The sequence below is a fragment of the Myotis daubentonii genome, chromosome 8 (genome assembly GCF_963259705.1).
Source record: "Myotis daubentonii chromosome 8, mMyoDau2.1, whole genome shotgun sequence".
Taxonomy (NCBI): Eukaryota; Metazoa; Chordata; class Mammalia; order Chiroptera; family Vespertilionidae; genus Myotis; species Myotis daubentonii.
Window position 1 is genome coordinate 66,292,050 of NC_081847.1, and position 22,547 is coordinate 66,314,596.

The window sequence follows — 22,547 nt, forward strand, 5'->3', positions numbered from 1 at the left end:
CATTCAGTGCTAGATAAGACCCACTTGTGATTTTTCTGGCAGCACCTTTCTCCTCTAGCCTTTTAGTCGTGGGGTAGCCACATGACTTACTGATAGACCTCTGTGGTTTAGTAAAGAAACCTCTAGTCCCCTCTTTGGGAACTTGCCTCGAAAGTACGTGAGGAAAACGTTTGGTTGCAGTCATGCAGTGGTAATCGTTAGGATGTGGGGTCTGGGTTCCCAAGCGCATTTGTTAGGACAGATGTGGTGAGGTCTTGCATGTGTGTGACTTAGATTGAGGGCTGACTTTGGCTGTTGATGGCCTGCCAACCTGTGGCCATGGAAGCCCTGGGCTAGGGCTGTGGGCTGGAGAGGGGAGGAGAGTCCCTTCTTGGACTCTATGTTGTTGGTGGAGACCTGTGGAGCTGCCAGCCAACTGCACCATAGTGGTGGCACAGAAAGGCCCCTCTTCTTGAAATCCTGTTACTCCACACTGAGGGCAGGAGGTTGGAGCTGGAGGGTGCTTTAAAACAGTCTTCCTAATTTAATTTTGAACAGATAACGCATGAGAACACTTAGAACAGTGTTCAGTTTATAGTATACTAGAGGCTTAGTTCACGAATTCATGCATGGGTGGGGGCCAGCTGGCCTGCCCTGATGGGTGCCCATTGGGCTGGGCTGGCAGGGCGGGGAGGGGCCATGGGTGGTTAGCTAGCTGGCCCAGCCCCCGGATCAGGCTGGTTGGCTGCCTTAGTGCACGTCATAGCCACCGTCATAGCCACCGGTCATTCTGGTTGTTCTGGTCGTTCCTCTGTTCCCGTCACTGGGCTTTTATATGTATATAGATGGTGAATATTACCTATTGTTATTACCATAGTCCCTTTATCCATAGTTTTGTTTTCATCAGTTTGAGTTACCCGTGGCCAATCAACTGTGGTTAGAAAATATTAAATGGAAAATTCCACAAATAAAAAATTCATAAGTTTTAAATTGTGCCCTGTTCTGAGTAGTGTGATGAAATTTCACACTGTCCCACCCAGGATGTGAAAGATCCCTTTGTCCAGTATATCCATGCTGTATGTACAGTACAATACGCTAATTTGAGAGAGACCACATTCACATTACTTTTATGACAGTATATTATTATAATTGTTATATTTTATTTTTAGTTTTTCTTATTAATTTCTTGCTGTGCATAATTTATAAATTAAATTTTATTGTAGGTATGTATGTATAGGAAAAACCAGTATACACAGGGTTTGGTACTATCATGGTTTCAGGCACCCACTGGGAGGTCTTAGAACATATCCCCTGTGGATACAGGGGACTACTGTATTATTAATTCTGGTATTTTTACATCCAGTATGTGCCTGGTATGGATTATAATTAGTATTTGTATAGTGCTTTGCAGTTCCCCATTATAGCCAATATTGGTTTTTACTTGGTGCCAACTGCTTTATTTAGATTGCTTCATTTAATCCTCACAACAACTCAACAGTCTATGCCATTAATCATTTCCATCTCACAGATGAAGAAACTGACTTAGAGATAAGAAGTCCCTTGTCCAAGGTCATGCAGCTACCAAATAGCTTAGTTGGGATTCAAACTCAGGCCCCTCTGAGCCCAAAGCACTTAATTCCTGAGATGTATCACAGGGATTCCCATTTCATAAGTGAGAGAGGTGATGCCCAGAGAAGCTAAAGAATTGGGTGAAGGCCACACAGCTGGAGTATAGGTGGCACTCCTCTTTCCTTGCACTGCTCTGGATTTGGCCTTCCATCTCCTGACCACATAGGACCGTATCTGGCCAGCTATGATGGCACAGTGACCAGTGGGCCTTTAGCACCGAGTTCCAGACCCGTCTGGCTCTGGAAGCCTCCATTCTGGTTCTGTTGGTACAGGGAGCACTGTCCAGATGGTGTTTATTCTCACATGACTACTGTGTGTATATGTATATTTGTTGATTAAAAATATTACTTGCTCTATTTTGTAACAACATTTAAAAATATTACAGATCTCCTACTGCCAATAAGAAGCGTGCCAATGTTTTCCTTAACCCCTCGCTGACCTAGTAATAAGGTTCGGATGATACCACCTGGGCTGGAACTAGGAGATCAGAGCCTGTGACTCACCTGTGTAGAACCCCACTGTAGCTGTTCTGGCCCTTGGATCAAATGTGATCTTTTGCCAGGGCGTATGGTCTTGCCTTTGCCCGACTCTTTGGCCTGATCATCTGGTCCTACTCTCCTTCTTACACACTGGCCTTCTGTCAGGCCTTTGGACATGCCAGCTTCTGTTCTTCTTTGAGACTTTGCACTTACCCTTTCCTCTGCTTGGAACTAGATCATTTTCTCCTGGCTCTACAGATGTAAATGTGGAGGCAGAAGTCTTGGCACTAGTGTCTTCTCCTCTAAGAGGTCTCTCCCAGTGCCTGTGGCGTCCCATAACTACAATATTGTGTTTTATTTTTTTCTAGCACTTATCACTAACATGTCACTGATTTTTAAGACACATTTTAACATCTCTGAACTAGAGATGTCATAAAACAGGTGGAATGGTAACTTCATTGGTGTTTTTTGTCGTCAGGTTATGTAAAAATAATGGTATGATTTATAGCTGTTTTAGATTATCTTAGGTTGGATGAAATAAGATTTATAAGATTGTTTACTTATTTATTGTCTCACCTCCCACTAGAATGTAAGCTCCATGAAAGCAGGGGTCATGTCTTTCATTGCTATTTCTTTCACCTTCTGTTTCTAGAACATTGCTGTCACACAGTTGGTACTTAATAAACAAATAACTTGCTGAGGGAAAATGGGTTGGAGTTACCTTGTCCTTGGCCAGGCTGCTTCCTCTGGTCCCCAGGCCTCCTTTCTAAGTGTGCCAGCACCTGTTCTTCCTGGTCACATGACCCTTTACCAAGGTGACTGCCTGTTTCATGCACATCACACATCATTGATTACCCACACCCACATGGATTTCAGTGCTCTCCCTCCGGATACATGTCTCAGAGGACTGGTGCATCTCAGAGAGTCCGCTGGGAAATTTGGGGCTTAGGGGTTGGGGGAGGAGGTACATGTTTAACAACTGACTTTTCTTCTAAGAAAGTGCCCTCATTTGTAGCATTTGCTAATTTCTGTGGCTTTTAGGCTAAGTGTCTGATACGATATGTATATGTTTGATCCTTAATTTATGCTATGCTGTAGAACAATTGTTTTGAATTAAAAAAAATTTATCAGGTCTCAAAAAAATGTCTGTGGCCAATTTCAAGCTGGTTATGAAGTCAACCAGCTTGCAAAATTTCTGAAAATTTAAAAATTAGCCTTCGCAAGCAAATGCCAGCACACAGTTGGGACATCAAATCTTCTTTCCATGCAAATTCACTTTGAGTACCAACTCCATGTCCCTACCTGCCTGGAAAAATATCCCATCTCAGCCTTGCTGTCACTTCACACCCAAGCAGGGGTCCCACCCTGACCCCCTGGGTAGCTGATTTGAGCAAGAAATGGGTACTTGACTGTGTGTAGAGTTTACTCTTGACTTTCCAAAACTGACTCATTACAGGCTTTAGTTGCTATGCTGTAAAAATGAGCGAGGGAGCCAGTGGGTTGTAAGGTCTCTTTCCCTTTTATAATCTGGGATTTAATATCTACAATCAAGCTAATTTACTATTTTCCAAAAATAGTCTCTCTTTTCTGTCATTCTCACTCAGAGTCTTCCAATAACTTAAGATCAAAACTCCTTTTTCTTTACCTCTACACTCTCCTTTGTTCCTCACTACCGAGGTAACACTAGACAAAGCCTGTTATTGCACGTTACTGCTGCTGCTGCTGCAGGCCCTTGTCACTTCCTGACTGAGGGCATGCCCCATACTCCAGTATACTCCCTATGACACTCTGATTCACCTTCCAAAAACACCGCATATATTCTTTCCTGGTTCAGAAACTTTCAGCAGTGCCCACAATTGTTTGAGTCCTCTGTGTAACTTTGAAGTTCCTTTTAGTACCAGCTTCATCCAGGTTTTTAACCACACCTGACTGTCGGTGTCTCTCTCCCACATGCCCAGCCCATCACTGTGCGAGATTACCTCTTCTTCCCCTCCACACTCTGTAGCTTCTCTTCTGTCCAAATTCTGCTTCTGCCCTCAGGAACACACACAGGTGTACATTCCTTAGGATATCTTTCTTCTACTGAGTAATATCCTGTCTGGACTGCTCACTTTTGTTTTGGGTTCTCTTTTTATAACTTTATTGAGAGGTGATTTACATACTGTACATTTCACACATTTGAAGTGTACAATTCTGTGGTTTAGGTCACAGATATGTGCAACCATCATCATAATCATTCCCACCTTCTTACCCTTTAGTTATCAGTCCCCAGTCTTCTCAAAGTCCAAAGTAACCACTAATTTACCAGCACCATTTGTTGAAGAGACTATTCATTTTCCATTAAATTGTCATGGCACCTCTGTCAATCAATTGACCATATATAGGTTTATTTATAGATTCTCAATTTTCTTCCACTGCTGTATGGGCTTGGTCTTCTCTTGTCCTGTATTATTAATTAGCTATTGATTTCCATCAATCTTAAATATTAGAGGGACTCAATTATCATCATCATTATTATTAATTCTTTTAGTTGCTAAAAACGGTTCATGCTAAAAAATTAAAACTCAGGAGTGTCCAAAGTGAAAATCCTACGCCAGCTGCTCCTGCCCCCACTTGTAGGACTTTGTGTTTTTTATGTGGCCTTTTAGACTTTCATATCTGAACAGATACTAGTACATGTATTTGTATGTATGCATATATGTGAAAGTTCAAATGCATTTTCACATTTGTGAATATGCATATGCATATATTGTCATATTTATGATTGTATGTCTATCTTTTTTATAATTGTATATCTCTTTTTATAAAATTGAGATATACAAAGTGTTCTATGACTTCACAAAATCACCAGTATATCTCATGCATCCTTTTGTGACAGTTACATGTCTTACTTCATTCTTTCATAATGGTTCCATAATATTTCCTAGAAGGTATACACCATTATTTCTTTAATCAGTTCTCTATTGTTGCATATTTATATTGTTTTCTTTCCTTTTTTTTCTATTTCAATGCTGCTGTGTACATGTGGGAGCATTTTTCTCGGCTGGATACCTGGAAGTGGAGTTACTGATCCTGACTTTTTGTCTTAAAGTCATTTTTATATTTTCCCCTCAACTGTGCTTTATGATGCTTTGCACATATTAGGCACTTAGTAAATATTTACTGAAGTGAACACTTAGGGTTTTCATTCTTGATTTATCCTTAGCTACTATTTCATTTCGGTAAGCTGTTTTATGACACCCTCATGCCTATTTCACTTCCTCTGAAATGAATGAATGTTTTGGTTATTCAGTCTTTATTACAGGGAACTAAGGTGAAATGAGTATGTGTGGCACTGGGGGGGAGGGTACACAGAGATGAATAATTGAAGGTATTTACAACCATTAGGATGAGGCAGGTAGGATGTGTGCTATGTACCTAAGAGGCACATATGCGCTCTAATGGGAGTGTTAAGGAAGGGGAGAAATGCTACTTCACTTAAGTACTATCAGGGAAGATCTCACAGAGGAGGGGACACTGAGCTTCCCTTAAAGGAAAGGTAAGATTTGGGCAGGTGGAGGTGTACCAGGGGTGGGGGGCTCCTGGTGGATCTTGGCAGAGGGGCAGTGTCATGAATTGAGAGGCGGTGAGAAAAGTGAGAACTCAGGTTCCATTGAGTGCAGGGTGCGGGCAGGGAAAAGCAAGAGATGAAGCTAGAGAGCCCACAGGGACCAGACAGGGTGTTGACACTCATCTAGTAGGTGCTGGGCCATTGCAAGAGGTTTTGGAATGGAATTATATTATTGGAGTTGGTCTTAAGAAAATGGTGTTAATGGTCAGTCTGGGGTATGGATAAAGAGTAGTCTTCATTCCAGAGGTTCCTATGATATAACTTTTTCCCATCCCTCAATTCTTCCCTTAGCTTTCTGAAAATGTGGTTAACCGCATGAAGGATTCCAGCCAGCCTTCCCAAGTGGGCCAGCTGACTTTGCCTCCTGCTCCTCCACGTTCCACATTGGACGCCTCTAAAGGCCCGGAGAAAGGTAGGGCAGGTTGTAGTGATTCTGTGGGAAGCTGGAGTAGAGTGTGGAAGGAATAGAAAACCATGCTCCTGTCAGAACATATGTGACAGCTACTGTGGCCCCCGGTGTTTCTGGGTGATGTCAGCAACTCCTTTCTGATAGCTGCTTTGGAGGAGAGTGTGGCTTCCGTGCATGACATGCTGTCTGGTATGAGAGCAGCACAAGTCAGTCCGAGCTTCTGTGAAGGGGGCCAAACTATTTCACTTTCTCTGTATGTAAAAAGTAAGGCTGAAGGGCTTGGATTGACAACCCCTGTAAGAAGTTGCTTTTAAGGATTCATAAGTGAAGCATAATCATTAGTGTTGGCATGGTCTAAAGAATGAGAGATTTACGTGAATTGGGACCATTCGGGGGAATTGAGTCGATGACTTTGGCCTCATCTTCAGCAACTCTAACCTAGCCCACAGGTCCTGGTGCTCCCAGGAGGGCCTTCCACTCTGCACCTCCGAGGAGTTCTTTTTGTACCCATGCAGGGCTCAAAGCTGATTTGTTCTCTACTCTTTTGTGCCCATCACAAATGAGGAAACTTGTGCTTTTCTCTAAATAACTATTTCCAGCAAACACAAAGGAAAAAAAAGTTTAAGGAAACAAGTGTAAAGGACAAAAATATAAAGATATTAGCAACCAAAAAAGTCTTGGGGCAATTGCTGTTCTATTCAATAAATACGTGCTTATGAGAAATTGGGTCTTAGCTATCACTTATAACTTGAAGTGTATTTTTTAACTGATTGGAGGAGCCAAGGCACTGTAGAGCATAAACTCTGTCTTACAGTGGATAACTGTTCATTGCATTGTATGTGGCCTTGCATTAGAGTTGTCTTTTCTGCTAATCCTCCCTATAAGGTCATTAGTTTATAGAAGGCAGAAACGACAGCCTGTCCACTCAGCATTTACTGAAAGCTAAACAGGGATCAGGACATGTGCTTCATACTGGGACACAGTGGCAGGTGGACAGGGACACCACTCTTATGGCACCCAAAGCTCTAGTTAAGAAGCCATATATACAAATAACCCTGTAGATCACATGTATCATGTGATGTTGCAGCACTAGATGCATGGCTAAAGTCTAAGGTAGCACAGAGCAGCGAGTGACTCATAATTTTAGGGCGGGGCTCCAAGGGGAGCTGACTTTTAAACTGGATTTTGAAAGAGCAGTGGTAGGTAGGCAGTTTAGGCATGGTGAGCAGCAGAGGCCCAGAGGTGGCACAGCCTGGCCTGTTTGGGGACCTAGCGATGGTTTGCTATCTCTGGAGTACAAAGTAGAAGGAAAGGGGAGGTGTCCTAGAGACCTCCGCACATTGGCCAGAGAGCTCCGGCTTCATCCTTATGGCCGTGGTGCCGGCCAGGCTGTCAACACCTCTGCTTCTGTATTGTCTGTCTCAGGGCTTCCTAAGCTTTAGAGCAAATCAGTACCTCCTTTTGGACCCATCCCAAGATCTTTTTGAATATTCTATTAGTGAAGGGGCTGAGTGAGGTTCTCAAAACCCGCATACGATGCCCCCGTCCTTTATTAAAAGGGCTACCTCCCATGATCTCTCTAGCTGACTGATTCGTTGAAGTGAGTCTAACTTAACCCAGGGCATTTTAATAAACTGCCTTAACCGGTGAGAGGGAGAAGTGATGAAAAAAGCAAAAATTGCTAAAATATGTTATGCACACATCAATTCCAGCTTTGGACGATAAAAGAAGCACTTATTTCAGTTTTGGTAAGTTTCAGTAGTTTAAGAAGCAAGAATTGTGGCTCATTTGTCATTTGGTTTTAGTTATAACAAAGTGTTTTGCTGTTTAAATGATGAGTGTGAGTTTGGAGTTTCTGAATGCTGAAGAATAGTTAACATAAATGAACTGTCTTGAAGTTGCTAATTTTAAAATATTTTTACTTTAAAAAGTCAGTGTTTGCTTTTATTTTAGTGATAGAATAAGTTATAAAAAGAAGTTAAAATTAAATCCTTATGTTACCTCATACCTGAAAATAAGTGTTAGAGGCAATACAAGATTTAAATATAAGAATTGAAGCCATAAAAATACAATGATACATAGAAGTACAATAAGTAGACTTTAGAGAAAGAAGAACAAAGTAGGTAGAATCTCAATACCAGATATCAAGCTGTATTACAAAGCCACTGTTCTTAAAACAGCTTGGTACTGGCACAAGAACAGACATATAGATCAATGGAATAGAATAGAGAACCCAGAAATCGACCCAAACCACTATGCCTAATTAATATTTAACAGAGGAGGCAAGAGCATCCAATGGAGTCAAGACAGTCTCTTCAATAAATGGTGTTGGGAAAACTGGACAGATACATGCAAAAAGATGAAACTAGACCACCAAATCACACCATACACAAAAATAAACTCAAAATGGATAAAAGACTTAAACGTAAGATGGGAAACCATAAAAATACTAGAGGAATCCACAGGCAGCGAATCGCAAACATATGCCAGAGGAATTTCTTCTCTGATACTGCTCCTAGGGCAATGGAAACTAAAGAGAAAATAAACAAATGGGACTACATCAAAATAAAAAGCTTTTGCACAGCATAGGAAACCATCAACAAAACAACAAGAAGGCCCACTGCATGGGAGAACATATTTGCCAACGATATCACCGATAAGGGTTTAATCTCCAACATTTACAGGGAACTCATGCAACTTAACAATAGGAAGATAAACAATCCAATCAAAAAGGATATATGCACCCCTATGTTCATAGTAGCACAATTCACCATAGCTAAGATTTGGAAACAGCCTAAGTGCCCATCAGCAGATGAGTGGATTAAAAAACTGTGGTACATCTACACAATGGAATACTACGCTGCTGTAAAAAAGAAGGAACTCTTGCCATTTGCAACAGTATGGATGGAACTGGAGAGCATTATGCTAAGTGAAATTAGCCAGTCAGAGAAAGGTAAATACCACATGATCTCACTCATTGGTGGAATATAGAGAACTACATAGACTGATGAACAGGGCCAGATCCAAAGACAGAGAAACAGCGATCAGACTATCAATCCCCAGAGGGAAAGTAGGGGAGGGTGGGGGTAAGGGGAAGAGATCAACCAAAGGACTTGTATGCATGCATATAAGCCAAACCAATGGACATGGACAACAGGGGGATGAGAACATGAGTGGGGGAGGGAGGTTGGGGGTTGATGGGGGGATGAGGACACATTTGTAATACCTTAACCAATGAAGAAATTAAAAAAAAAAGAACTGGTCAGCAGTATACTATTTTCTATTTCCATTTGAGAACCTGTTATGTTACTATGGAGCATTTAGGAGTCCCCCCCCCCCCACCCCCCCCACCCCCCCCCCCCACCCCAGCCGCCAGCAGGCTGGAGCACTGCTGTGCCCATCCTTCTGTAGGGAGTCTGAAAGTGCAAATCATAGGATGATTACTTTTGGAAATTACTCTCTGAAGGGTTGAGTGCTTCAGTCTGCGAGTTCAGCATGCTTTAAAAGGTCTTGGGAGTGAAATAGCAAATCCTCACATATTCTTTCACAAAGCCTGACTCTTCTAAAATATTTGTGCAGTCCTAGTCACTGCCGCTTCAGGAACCTATGATGGAGGTGTAGGACATTTGGCCAAGGCCACAGAAAAGTGTCAAAATTTGACTGAGAGATGGTTTGAGAAGGATAAAGGCTGGGGGAGGAGAACAAAACCTTCAGTATCACCAAGTGGTGAAGAGAGTAGAGTGAATTGGAAATGCTCAGAAATCTCCAAGTTCAAGGCCATCAAAAGAAAGACTTACTATAACAACTTAAAGAACCCAATAATTCTAGAGGTGATCCAGATTAAATGATATATAAAATACAACGAATAGGGGATGCTTGCCATTCAGGATGAGAAATTTGTAGAATGGGGTACTAAAGGAAGCAAGATTTAAGGAACCTCCTCTCCCCCCCCTTCCTCTATGTCAAACCCAGACCCTGGAGGCTGTCCTTTCAGCATTAAGTGATTCCTTATCTGTTCCTGGCCTGTGTTTAATAGATGACCTAGATTCCAAGTAATTGTAGAGTGAGTAGGGATGGATTTGAAACACTGCATTCAAATAGTTCTGCTTCCTTCCAATGCAGTAAGAGATCCTGGTGTAGAAGGAGGGAGTGGAAGGCCTTTGGGCCATCGCTCTCCAGAACAGCTGGATCGAGGATGTGTCCATCCCTGGGGCATGTCCTTCTATAGGAGCACATTCCTAAGCCCATTTCCTAGATGACCACTATGCTGTCATTTATGTGGGGGTGCTACTTACAGGCCTTTTCTTCTTGTCCCTTGCAGACTCCAAGCTGCCCAAGTCGGAGAATGGTGGTGCCCAGCAGCCCTTGGGGGCGGAGGAGGATCTCCTTAAGAGGTGAGTGTGAGTGCCTACTCACCGCTGGCTCTGAGCTCTGGCTGACCACTCTTTCCTGACTGGGGACCTTTCTGTGGTCTGAAGGCTCTAGGGCAGGGGTGGGCAACCTTTTTGTGCCAAAACCAGCAAAATCTCTGACTCAAAATTCTTCTGCAGGCCAACCCTAATTTTTTGAGAACATGTTACGCCTACTTGATATCTCTTAAGGTGTACGTATGTGAAGAACCTTGAAGAAATAATAAAGTTCATTCGAGCGACAAAAACACAGTTTATGATGATGAAAAATACATTTATTTTTTATGTATACATGTACACTGATAGTCCGACAGAAAACTTTATGACTCCGTTTGATATTATCAGTGGCACTTTTGCTGCTGCATCACTGATGACAGAGATTTTACATCAGGTTTATATTTCGTGACCTTCAGAGATATGCATGAGCTACTACTTTCATCCGTCAGGCTACTCCTATTATGAGACTTAACAAAATTCATCACTGAGAACAAAGATTCACAAGAGTATGTGGATGAAAACAAAACACTGGTCGGATCTAGAAAGGCAGGGAGAGTTAAAGCAGCGGCATAGAAATTGCTCTTCCCCTCTCTCGCCAATCCATGTCTATGGTCTTTAAGATAACTTGTTATGTAAAATTATTTATTTATCTAAGATGCACGTATACTGAATTTATCTGAAAAATAAAAATGTCGATATTAAGAAAAAAATTGTAAATGGAAGATTATAAGAGAGGGTTTCGCGTGCCAGCAAAAGTTACTGGCGTGCCATGGTTGGCGTGCGTGCCAGGGGTTGCCCACCCCTGCTCTAGGGTTTGTCTCACATACTTTATCTTATTTAGATTGCACGACAACCCTATGGTATAGGTGGTACTGGTCCTAGTTTAAAGGTGAAGAAACACCAAATGGGGCATGTGGACATTGATTGTTAATGTTTTCAAAAAATTCACTTGAAAAAGCCAGGACTAAATAGTTGAGTGTCTGTGCCTCCTGTGCCTGTGTGCATGTGCAGGCATATTTTTAGAGGTATGAAGGAGAAAGTGGACCCTCACAATTCTAGCTGTAATTGGTGAGATGGACTTGGCTCTAGGATGCTGGTGACACTTCCCATCAGCATAGGCCTACCCTGGAGAGCTGGCCATACCTCTGAACTGGAACCTGCTTCTCCTCCTTTGGCTTGTAGAAAAGTGGTTAAGGCACAGAGGCCCTCCTGGAGTGCAGGTTTGCATTCTGATTTTACCACTTACTGGAAATGTGACCCTGGAAAATCACTGCATCTTTCTAGGCCTCTGAGAAGGACATAATTTCAGTACCCCTTTCATGGAGTATTGTCATGATTAAATATGTTAATGTATAAAAAGAACACACAGTGCCTGGCACACAGAGTTCTCAATGAATGCTAGCTGTAGTTGTTATTGATCACCTTCTTTAACACCCTTGAGGACAGATAAAGGACCAAGTGAATTTGTTTAAGGGGTGAAGTGTCAATCACAGTTGTTTTTTGCCCTTCAGTAAGTCAGCCTTGCAGGTCTGTTCCGTAGTCATGGGTTAAGATTGACAGCCTAAGAATTTTACCTCACTAATCCTAAGAGGCCTCTCCAAGAATAACTAACTTGAACCCCTTTTGGGGTACTTTTAAACAGTGAAAAAAAATGCTCAAGTGATACATGCTAATGAAAGACTTAGAAAATATTTAAAATGAACAAATAGATCCATAGGTTCACCATTTGAAGACAACCTCTGTTAGTATTTTGGAATGTTTCTTTCAAATGTGTTCTTTTCCTTAGTTTAGGCTTATTTTTTCAGTCATATATAATTTTATATTTTGCTGTTTTCACTTAGTATTATAATTTTTTTCCATTTGTTACACCTGCTTTTTCTGCATTTTTATTGCTAAAAGTAGTTTATTGATACTCAATTTTTAGATTCAACCTATAGACAAATCAAATAATGTATTTCATAATGATGATATACATTATGTGATTATAGCAGATGTCCAACAATCAAGGTCAAGTTAAAAGACATTTCAGTTGTTTGCATGTTTTACATTATAATAAATAATACAGCATCTTAGTACTAGTAACTTTTCTCTCTCTTTAGGATTATTTTACTGGGCAAAAAGCCCATAAACAGTTCAAAGGTTAGGGACAGATTCAGAATGAAGAGTTACATGTTCAAAACAGAGGGCTGCTGCTATCTAAAAACCTTCAAGCACTCAATTGGAGGCAGGGAAGGTGGGTTTTCCACCCTTCCAATCCACTTTGAAAGAGTGGCTAGCGAGGGATTGAAATCTTACCCCAAGAATTTATCATTTGGGATATGACTGCCTGATTCCTCACTTGGTAGTCAGCTCTCCTTCTGTTCTTAATCCATATTGTTCTGGCCGAGAGAGTCACTGTATCCCCTTGCCTCGGGCACTGTCACTGATGCCTGACTTCTGAGGGGTCAGAGGGTATGAGCTTTCACAGTACTCTCTCTGGCTAGTGTTAGATTTAAGTTCCATTGGCCCACAGATCCCAGTTCCCTGGTCAGCTGAAGTGAGTGCACAAATTTTTTCTTGGCTACCTTCTGCCAAGTCATTATATCTGCACCTGCTTCTTTCATGTCTCTCCTGGCACAGGTATAAACAGAAGCAGGCTATAGTCCAGGATGAGCTGTTTCAGGCGGCAATCAGGGAAAAAGAGGCAGCCACGAAGTACCGGAATGCATCCCTGCACCGCGGGGAGGACAGCCTTGACCAGGAGAAGCAGAAGTCAGCCCTGCAGGTGAGTGCTGATCTTCCTGAGCTGGCCTTTTATGCTCTCACAATGCAGGGAAGCAGAGGTCAGGCTATGACCTGATTTGTCTGAAGCCCAGGGCCCAGGCTGTCCTCTGAGTCACCTTGTGGAAAGGGTGTATTTTTAGGAACCAGGAACCTGAGTTCTTATAACCCTTGCTCTGGTGCTGATACGCGTTGCTACCTCTGGTCTGTGTTTTCAGTCTCTGGGGACCTCAGGTCTATAGTTTAAGGACTGGATCATTTGATGGCTTGGTTCTGATCTGAAACTTAACAGGTGTAAGTGCTGCAGTGGTATGTGTGAAGGGAGAAGACTGGGCCTTGGGCCATGCAGTAAATGAGATGTTAAGTTTGTAGAGGTAGGCAGCCTGGGTGTGAATCCTAGCTCCTTACTTGTTAGCATGAACACATCCTCCAGTGTCCATGAGCCTTGTTTGAGGATCAGGCTGTTTGCACACAGTATTGCCCAAGGGATCAGTGGAGGTGATAAGTAACTGTGCAGGGCTTAGTGCTCCCTGGCAGGTCATGAATGTGTGCTATTGTTATTAATACACTTAACTGATGGGAGCCTATTCTGCTGTGAGTGCACAGATGGTCAAAGTGTACAGTAATCACATAAGAAATGTTGGCTGAACTAGACCCTCTCTGAGAAATACAAACAAGGTAGGATCCTGTCCCTTGGGAAATGTTCAGTCTAGTGGGGAAGGCAGACTTATACAAAAACTTTGAAAAAGGCCAAATCGGTTACATTAAGTGTGTAATGAAGGTGAAGATAATATGCTTGGGAATGCAGAGGCAGTGGTGTCAACTGCAGGTGGAAGAGATGGCATTGATCTCAGCCTTGAGCAATGTGGATCCCCCAGGCTGATGGAGCAGCTGGGCTGAGATAGGTGGATATCTAGGAGGTGATGGGTTCGGAGAAGGAGTGAGTGAGGTATGAAGACAGTTTAGAGAAGGCCTTGGACATCATGAGTAGTTAACCCACAATATAGCTCACAGTGACTCTGAAACTGCAGAGGATTCCCAGAAGTTCGTAAGGATAGGGATGATGTGATTTGACTTGTGTTTTTAGAACCCCGTGGCATCCTGGTGAAGAATCAATTATGTAATGTAGAGAAACTGGGGTGAGAACACAGTTTTAGAGGCTCTTGCAGTTAGTGTCTGAGGGGCAGGCAGGTTGTCACCCCTTTGCAGGCAGTTTGAAAACCAAGTCAAAAGGACCCTGGTCCTGGAGATGAAGGGTTAATCATTGGTTGGCCACCTAGCACAGTCATCTAGCATGAAAAATTGCAGCTTCCAGGTGTGCTGTCTGTTCTCACCTGGAATGTGTTAATTATAGTGAACGGGAATTCACAGCTTCCCTTCTCTACCTGCAAAGAAGAGAGCTGGGCCCTTCTTCCTGCAAGAGAACCTGTACAAGTGGGAAGCAACGTAAATGACCTCCAGTACAGGTGGGTAGTTTTTAAATGGAGGGAAACTTTACAGGATAGGAGCTAACATCCTTACTTGAGTCCCACCCCAAAATCTCTGGACGGCTAATGCCCTTCTGAACCAGAGTTCCTAGGGAATAGTGAAGCAAGTGACTTCCTTTGTTTTGAAGATGTTTAGTAACTACTTTTCTTCATGCATTTAGTGGCCCTGTTTTCTTTTGGAAACTTACCTGTTTCTTGATGTTGTGTCATCTTGCAGGGATTGCAATTCTAATGTCTGACTTCCTCTATGGAAGCTAGATCTCTTCTCTCCCCCTGTCACGGGTACTGGGAGGATCAGAGCACAGGGCCCAAGGACAGCCAGTCAGATCCTCTCTTCAGGGACTTTCAGTTTTGAGTGAATGAGGAGGCCAAGGTGGAGGGCCAAGGTGGGGGGCCACGGTGGGGTTATTTGTTGAATGACTGACCAGGACTGTCATCCTGAGGCTGTCATCCTGTGAGGTGGCATATCCTCCTTGTGAAGAGGCCAGGTTGAACCCCGAGGCAAAACAGGCATGGCCTCTGGCATGAGCTGGCTGCCCACTTGTTCTCGGTGGCTACTCTGACTAGTGTCCACAAGCCCTGCACCCTTGAATCTGTAGCCTTGCCTGAGGATTTCCTGTCTGGTCCTCCTACCTTCTTGAGGATTAGATCATCTGCTGGTAACCTGCCATCAGCTCTCCTTAGCTTCAGTTAGCTGCAGTTAGTTTCTGTTGCTCGGTGTTATAGCAGATGAAGAGCCCAGTTTTAAAGGCTGACAATCACGTTCAGTACTCGGTGTGAATAGAGGAGAAGGGAAGTTAGTCCCAGGCCCTGTTCTATAAATCAATAGGGGCACGAGGTACTCACCTGAGCAAAGCTGTAACCATCACTTCCATTTAGGTTGGTGTGGTTAGCATGTACTTTTAGTGGAGATCATTTCAAAACTGTACTTTGAAGGATTTAAGTAAGAGGAGAAAGATGGAGAGAAGAACCTGACCAGCAGCATAGAGAATTTTCTTTCTTCATCTGTGTCTTCCAGATGCAAGGATTGAAGGAGCCCGCTAGGCAGAGCACATAGGGTGCTGGGATCACAGCACATCCTCCTTGTGAGGAGGCCAGGTTGAACCCCAAGGCAAGGCAGGCATGGCTCCTGGCATGAGCTGGCTGCCCACTTGTTCTTGGTGGCTACTCTGACTAGTGTTTGCAAGCCCTGCATTCTTGAACCTGTAGCCTTGCCTGAAGGATTTCCTTTTGAGTTGGCTGAGTGCAGTTTGACATTTAATGTGTGCTTCTGCCCTGTCTTTTTGCCTCTGACTTTTACAATATTGATTTTTAAATCCCTTTCTGCATAAGGAATGATTCAGCTCATTATTGGGAAAAGTTCATAAAACTAATGACAAGGAAAGGCAATCATTTGTATAACCCACTTCTGATAACAAAAATGTTATCATTTCCCATGTAGTGCATCAGTGATGAACTGTTTTTGAGTATGTTTATGCCTGATTCTTGCCACTTGCTGACTGATAAAGCCCAGTTATAATTGGGGCAATGGCCCTGGGTATCAGTTGAGCCTATGTGAGGTGTGCTTCTCTCTGAATTGGGTGGGGGAGGAAGTTGGTATCCAATCAATGTTTTGGAGTCCAAAACATTCTAGAGAGAAGAAAGAACAGAATGATTTCTTGGGCTGATTTTTCTGATGGGAAGAGCTTTAAAAATCCAGTGGATGAAGCAATACAGGCTTGGCAGTGACTTTACTTTAGGGAAGAATGACATTTATAACCTTGCCTGTTAAAGTCTTGATACATATGATTAGGTATACATGATTGCATTATATGTGATAGGAAATAAAAACTTTAATTTCCTTTCTTTTTTGGTGAGCAACTTATATAAAATTTTCTCTGTATCCCTGTTATATGTTAGGCATTGGGTTAATTTCTTGGTAAATGGAATTAAGTAAGATATAGCCTGATTTCCTAAAATCTAGCTGAACAGAAGTCTTACAACTAAGGATATAAAGAAGAAGCCATATTGAGACTGGTAGGAGGAGAGGAGACTTGGAGTTGGCTGGTCCCTTACCCTCATGTGATGGTTAAAATTGGGAGGGAAAAAAATCACTTCTGGGTATTTATGCAAAGAAACTCAAACACTAAGTTGAAAAGACAGCTATACATATAAAAGCCTAAGCAACCAGCTGACCAGCCAGCAGCTATGACACGCACTGACCACCAGGGGGCAGACGCTCAACGCAGGAGCTGCGGTGACTTGGGAGCTGCAGTTCTTGGGTGACACACCTGGAACCAGAGAGGAGGGAGCCCGATTCCAGGGTGCATCACCTGAGAACTGCCCTCTCGCAATCCGGGATCCCTCAGGGGATGTCAGAGAGCCAGTTTCAGCCCAATCCCCACAGGCCAGGTCGAGAGACCCCACCGGTGCACGAATCCTTGCTCCAGGCCTCTAGTATATTTATATGTTCATTACAGTATTATTTACAATAGCCAAGATATAGAAGCAACCTAAGTGTCATTACAGTATTATTTACAATTGCCAAGATATAGTAGCAACCAATAGATGGATGGGTAACAAAGAAGTGATATGTATATGCAAGGGAATATGACTCAGCCAAAAAAAGAATGAAATCTTGCCATCTGCAACAACATGGATGGACCTAGAGGCTATTGTGTTGAGTGAAGTCAGACAGAGGAAGACAAATGCCATATGATTTTATTTATATGTGGTACCTAATAAAACAAAATAAATGAATAAGCAGAACAGAAACAGGTTAATAGATACAGAGAATATTTTGACAGTTGCTAAATGGGAGGAAGGTTGGGGGGATGGATGAAAATGGTGAAGGGATTAAGTAGTACAAATTGGTAGTTACAGAATAGTCATGGGGATATAAAGTGCAGCACAGGGAATATAGTCTACCATAATCTATCTATCTATCTATCTATCTATCTATCTATCTATCAATCATCTATCTATTAGAGACCTGGTGCACGAAATTCATGCACTGGGGAGGGGGGATGGCCCTCAGCCCAGCCTGCACCCTCTCCAATCTGGGACCCCCCAAGGGATGTCTGACTGCCAAGAGGGCAGTTGAACATCCCTCTCACAATCCGGGACTGCTGGCTCCCAATCGCTCGCCTGCCTGCCTGATTGCCCCTCACTGCTTCTGCCTGCCAGCCTGATCACCCCCTAACCACTCCCCTACCAGCCTGATCGATGCCTAACTGCTCCCCTGCCGGCTTGGTTGCCCCCAACTGCCCTCCCCTGCTGGCTTGGTTGCCCCTAACTGCCATCCCCTGCAGGGCTGGTCCCCCCCCCCCAAACTGCCCTCCCTCCCCTGCAGGCCTGGTCACTCCCAACTGCCATCTCCTGCAGGTCTGGTTTCCCCCACCTGCCCTCCCCTACCGGCCAAGTCGCCCCCAACTTCCCTCTCCTGCTGGCCCAATTGCCCCCAACTTCCCTCCCCTGCTGGCCCAATTGCCCCCAACTGCCCTTTTCTGCTGGCCCGATCACCCACAACTGCCCTCTCCTGTCGACCATCTTGTGGTGGCCATCTTGTGCCCACATGGGGGCAGCAATTTTATGCGAGGGCATGATGGTCAATTTGCATATTACCTCTTTATTATATAGGATATTAGGCTAATATGCAAAGTGTCCCCTTGGGAGTTCGACTGGGAGACTGGGAGTTCGCTTGCTTGCTATGATGTGTGCTGACTACCACGGCGAGGTGTGGAACAAAGAAAGGCCCCAGCTGGCAGCCAGAAGGCCCCGATTGGCCCTGATTGCCTGCCAGGCCTAGGGACCCTACCTGTGCATGAATTTTGTGCACTGGGCCTCTAGTCTTAGAATAACTGTGTATGGTATCAGATGGGTACTATATTTATTGACATGATGATCACTTAGTAAGTTATATAATGTCTAATCACTATGTTGTACACCTGAAACTAATACTATATTTCATGTCAACTGTAATTGAAAAATAAAAAATTATTACAGAAAAATAAGCTACAGTCCCTCTCTTTGAGAAGATCTATTCATTAGGAGAGTTACATGTTCTCAGAAGTGACCATAGAGTGTTGCAATATCCAGAGGGGGAAGGAGGCAGCAACACTAGTCTCTTCCTGGTGGGGTGGGAAAGTCTTGTAAGAAGAGGTGACCTGTGAGCAGATCTTAAAGACTGAAGAGAAGTTTGCCAAGTGAAGAAGAGTAAGAAAGGGTGTTGCTGATGAAGGATACTGCAGGAGCAAAGGCCAGTGGCTGGGAGAAGACCAGGCATTTGGCTGGAGGCTAGGAGAGTGGTGGGTATGGCAGATAGGAGAGGTCAGTTTAGGGCTGGGCCTGGAGTGAAATTCTGCAAGTGTGACAGGGATCTCTAGGGGAAGGTTTTCTTCGTCCTCAAAAGAGACTCACAAGAACAGAGAGCCTCTCTCCTACTGAATGCTGAACACAGGGCAGTAACTGAGTGCTTCTCTACCCGAATGTGCCCATCAGGACCTGCACAGGAAAAGTGGCTGTCCTGTTTTGCTTTCCAGTTTGCAGGGAGTTTTATCTATTGCATTCTTTTCATTGTTCAGACATCTGAGAAGCTGCTACCTTAACTCTGTGAAGTCTATAACCAGAATTTTAAGAAAATACCAGATTCAAGAATTTTTGAATTGCAGTTTTTTGAAATCATGAGTGAGATGAAAGATTTATTTTGGTTTTACTACAGCTATAGCCTTTTATTCTTAATTCTCCCCTCCTACATCTTTGTAAGTCTTGTTCCTCAGATTATAGGCTCCTCGAGGATAGAAACTGTGCCCTCTCTCTAGGTGAGATCACTTTGATCTTCTTTGTAATGCTCAGCAAATTGTAAATGCACAGCAGATGGTTATGGAATGGCAGATCTCAAGTGACTGAGAATGTGAGGAGGTATCTTTTGATTCAGAGACTTTGCATAGAGTCCTTTGTTAGCTCCTTGAGGCCTCATTGCAGTACCCCATTGCAAATACTAGTAGGTGGAAGCAAGTACTCATTTTAGCCTTTCCTAGAATGGATAGCAACTCATAGATCTGACCTTTTCATACAATCAAACAGAGCACAACAAAGAAACACCTTTCAGTATGATATCTTGGAGTCAGGAGAGCAGTTTATATGACTACTCATCAGAAATTTAACTTGTGTGGAACAGGCAGAGAGTAGGACTTTGGTAACTCAGGTCTGGGGACTTTGGTGGCTTTGTCCATAAGCTTCCTCCAGTTTGAGCCACAGATAGATCTTGAATCGCTATGGAGATCTCCTTGTCAGCTGGTAGAGGGCTGGTAAAAGGCATAGTCTGGAAAAAGAGAGCATGATATCAATAGCCCTTTCTTTGTTTCCTTAAGTCTTGCTGAGTTGTTGTTTTTTTCTAGATTAGATCAGGATTGACACACTTTCTCTGTAAAGAGAGCCAGATAGTAAATATTTCAGGTTTTATAAGCCACATATGGTCTCTGTCATGTGTTCTTTGTTATTGTTTCTATAGTTCTAAAGAAATGTAAAAACCATTCTTAGCTCAGAGGCCATACTGAAAGAGGCTGTAGATTGGATCCTGCTGGTGGGTTGTAGTTTGCTGACCCCTAGACTGGGCAGTGCAGTTCTGGAGATTTTTAATTTTTTAGGTTTCTGACGAAATAGATGCTTCAAGGAGCTGGGGGGTGGGGGTGGGGCAGCGGCACTGATAGTTTTCTCAGTTCCTCAGTGGTTTTCATTACTGTGAGAAGCTTCATGGCATGGTGGTACCTGTCAGTTTCAGTCTTCTGATCTGTAAAATGAGGATTTTTTTCCCCCCTGGAGACAGCCTGGTGGGCTCTTTGCGAAGAGTCATGAATTTCCACTTTAACTGATTCTTTTTGCATTAAGCATTTTTTTTTTCACTTGTAGCAAGAATTACTATCAAACTCCACTCATTGGGCCAGAGACCCTTGTGGTGTTAGCCAAGTCTTGCCTCTCATGTAGCACACTACCTACACTTGCGAGTCAATGGGCCACCAGGGGCCGCAACTCCAAGCTCTAACAATGTGCAGCATTAAGCATTTTTTTATGGTTTCCATTTTTCTGCTGAAATTCCCTATTGTTTACATATGTTATCCACTTTTTCCATATTTATTATAGTTATTCTAAAATCTCTACCTGGTAATTCCAACATCTGGGTCATCTCTGGGTTTGGTTCAATAGACTGTTTTCTCTCTTGATAATGGGTCCTATTTTCCTGTAGCCTTATGTGCCTTGTAATTTTTGATTTGCACTGGACATCATGTGCAGAACAGTAGAGACTGCAGTAAATAGTGTTTATGCCCAGAAATGCCACTCTTCTTCTTTTGACAGGCTATTAGTGTGGGTAGATGAGTAAAGCTAGTCTGTAGTTGAGCAGGGTGAGAGCTTTGTAGTTGCTTTGGCTTCAGACACTTTTAGGGTAGAACCAAAACCTTCTGTTTAGCAGGCTGTGAATCTGATCACTGCAGGGTTAAGCTGTGCTCTCCTGCTTTCCAAGCAGACTTTTTGGAGACATTGCTTATCTGTCTCAGGGTGCTTCCTTGTACCTGCTGCCGCTACAGACAGTACCTGCATGGTGCTTGGTGTAGGTCCTGGACTACCATGGGGCTTCTCTCCATCTCCTGTCTGACTCTCAGGTGTCAGCAGGCCCTGTGCATCTGCTACACGGGGGTGTGCATGGAGGGTGCTCATTCAGTTCTGCGTCACATCGAAGTCTTTTAAATAATACTAGTGGCTTGGTGCACAAAATTCATGCACAGGGGTGTCCCTCAGCCCCGCCTGCACCCTCTCCAATCTGGGACCCCTTGTGCGTCCCAGAGGGATTGGGCCTAAACCGGCAGTTGGACATCCCTCTCGCAATCCGGGACTGCTGGCTCCTAACCACTCACCTGCCTGCCTGCCTGATCGCCCCTAACCATTCTGCCTGCCAGCCTGCTCACCCCCAACCACCCCCCCCCCCACCCCGCCAGCCTTCTTTCCCCCACCTGCCACCCCCCCCCCACCAGTCTGGTCACCACCAACTGCCCCCCTGCCGGCCTGCTCACCCCCAACTGCCCTCCCCCATGCTGGTCTGCTCACCCCCAACTGCCCCCCCCTCGCCAACCTGCTCGCCCCCAACTGCCCCCCCTGCCGGCATGGTTGCCCCCAACTGCCCCCCCACCCCCCCGCCAGCCTGATCACCCCTAACTGCTTCTGCCTCAGCCCCACCACCATGGCTTTGTCCGGAAGGATGTCCGGAAGGTCTCCCAGTCTAATTAGCATATTACTCTTTTATTAGTATAGATAGTTAAAGAAGATTCTTATAACCAGTACCAGATTTATTTCACTCTTCCCTTTAATTGACATCACTTTGAAGCACTCTTCACTACCCAAGGAAAATGAAAAGGCACAGTAATATGACTTATCTCACTCCCTTTCTGAATGTTTAGGCTCATATGACTACTAATGTATAGGGTCAGTCCTTCCACATGGCAGGTAGATTTTCTCAGAGCCAGGTATTAAAGGGACATACCACACAGCTGACCATCTCTATGCCCCTGCAGCCACATTTGCTCAAAGAGCAATGCAATGGTGTGTACATTTCATTATTTTAGAGGAGTGGATAATTAGTTGGAAGGAGCATAGTGAGGCCTCCTGGGTTCCTCTTTATTAAGGTCAGAGTTAAAATAGTCTGGTTTTGGAGAAAAGAAAAGTACAGATAAGCTTGCATGAAAACTGGTTCAACTGTATTTTTAGCCGATTACACACCAGAAAAAGAACTTCGATTTTATTTCTCAGATAGTTTCT

At 43.6% G+C, this 22,547-nt stretch overlaps 1 protein-coding gene and 1 non-coding gene across 4 annotated transcripts in view; one reads left to right on the plus strand and one right to left on the minus strand.

The window, feature by feature from the left end:
• CHCHD6 (coiled-coil-helix-coiled-coil-helix domain containing 6) overlaps positions 1-22,547 on the plus strand; it is a 221,010-nt gene that overhangs the window by 9,700 nt on the left and 188,763 nt on the right. For all 3 annotated transcript variants that reach the window (XR_009454165.1, XM_059706762.1, XM_059706763.1), the window contains exons 2-4: positions 5,989-6,109; positions 10,428-10,500; positions 13,132-13,276. Coding sequence is in view for 2 of the 3 variants with exons in the window: in XM_059706762.1 (XP_059562745.1) it covers positions 5,989-6,109; positions 10,428-10,500; positions 13,132-13,276 (339 nt within the window). In the remaining variant the exon portion in view is untranslated. The remainder of the gene's footprint in view (positions 1-5,988; positions 6,110-10,427; positions 10,501-13,131; positions 13,277-22,547) is intronic.
• Positions 20,641-20,792, minus strand: LOC132240349 (small nucleolar RNA SNORA62/SNORA6 family). The gene has a single exon (XR_009454272.1). It is a non-coding gene; the product is annotated as a small nucleolar RNA SNORA62/SNORA6 family (small nucleolar RNA).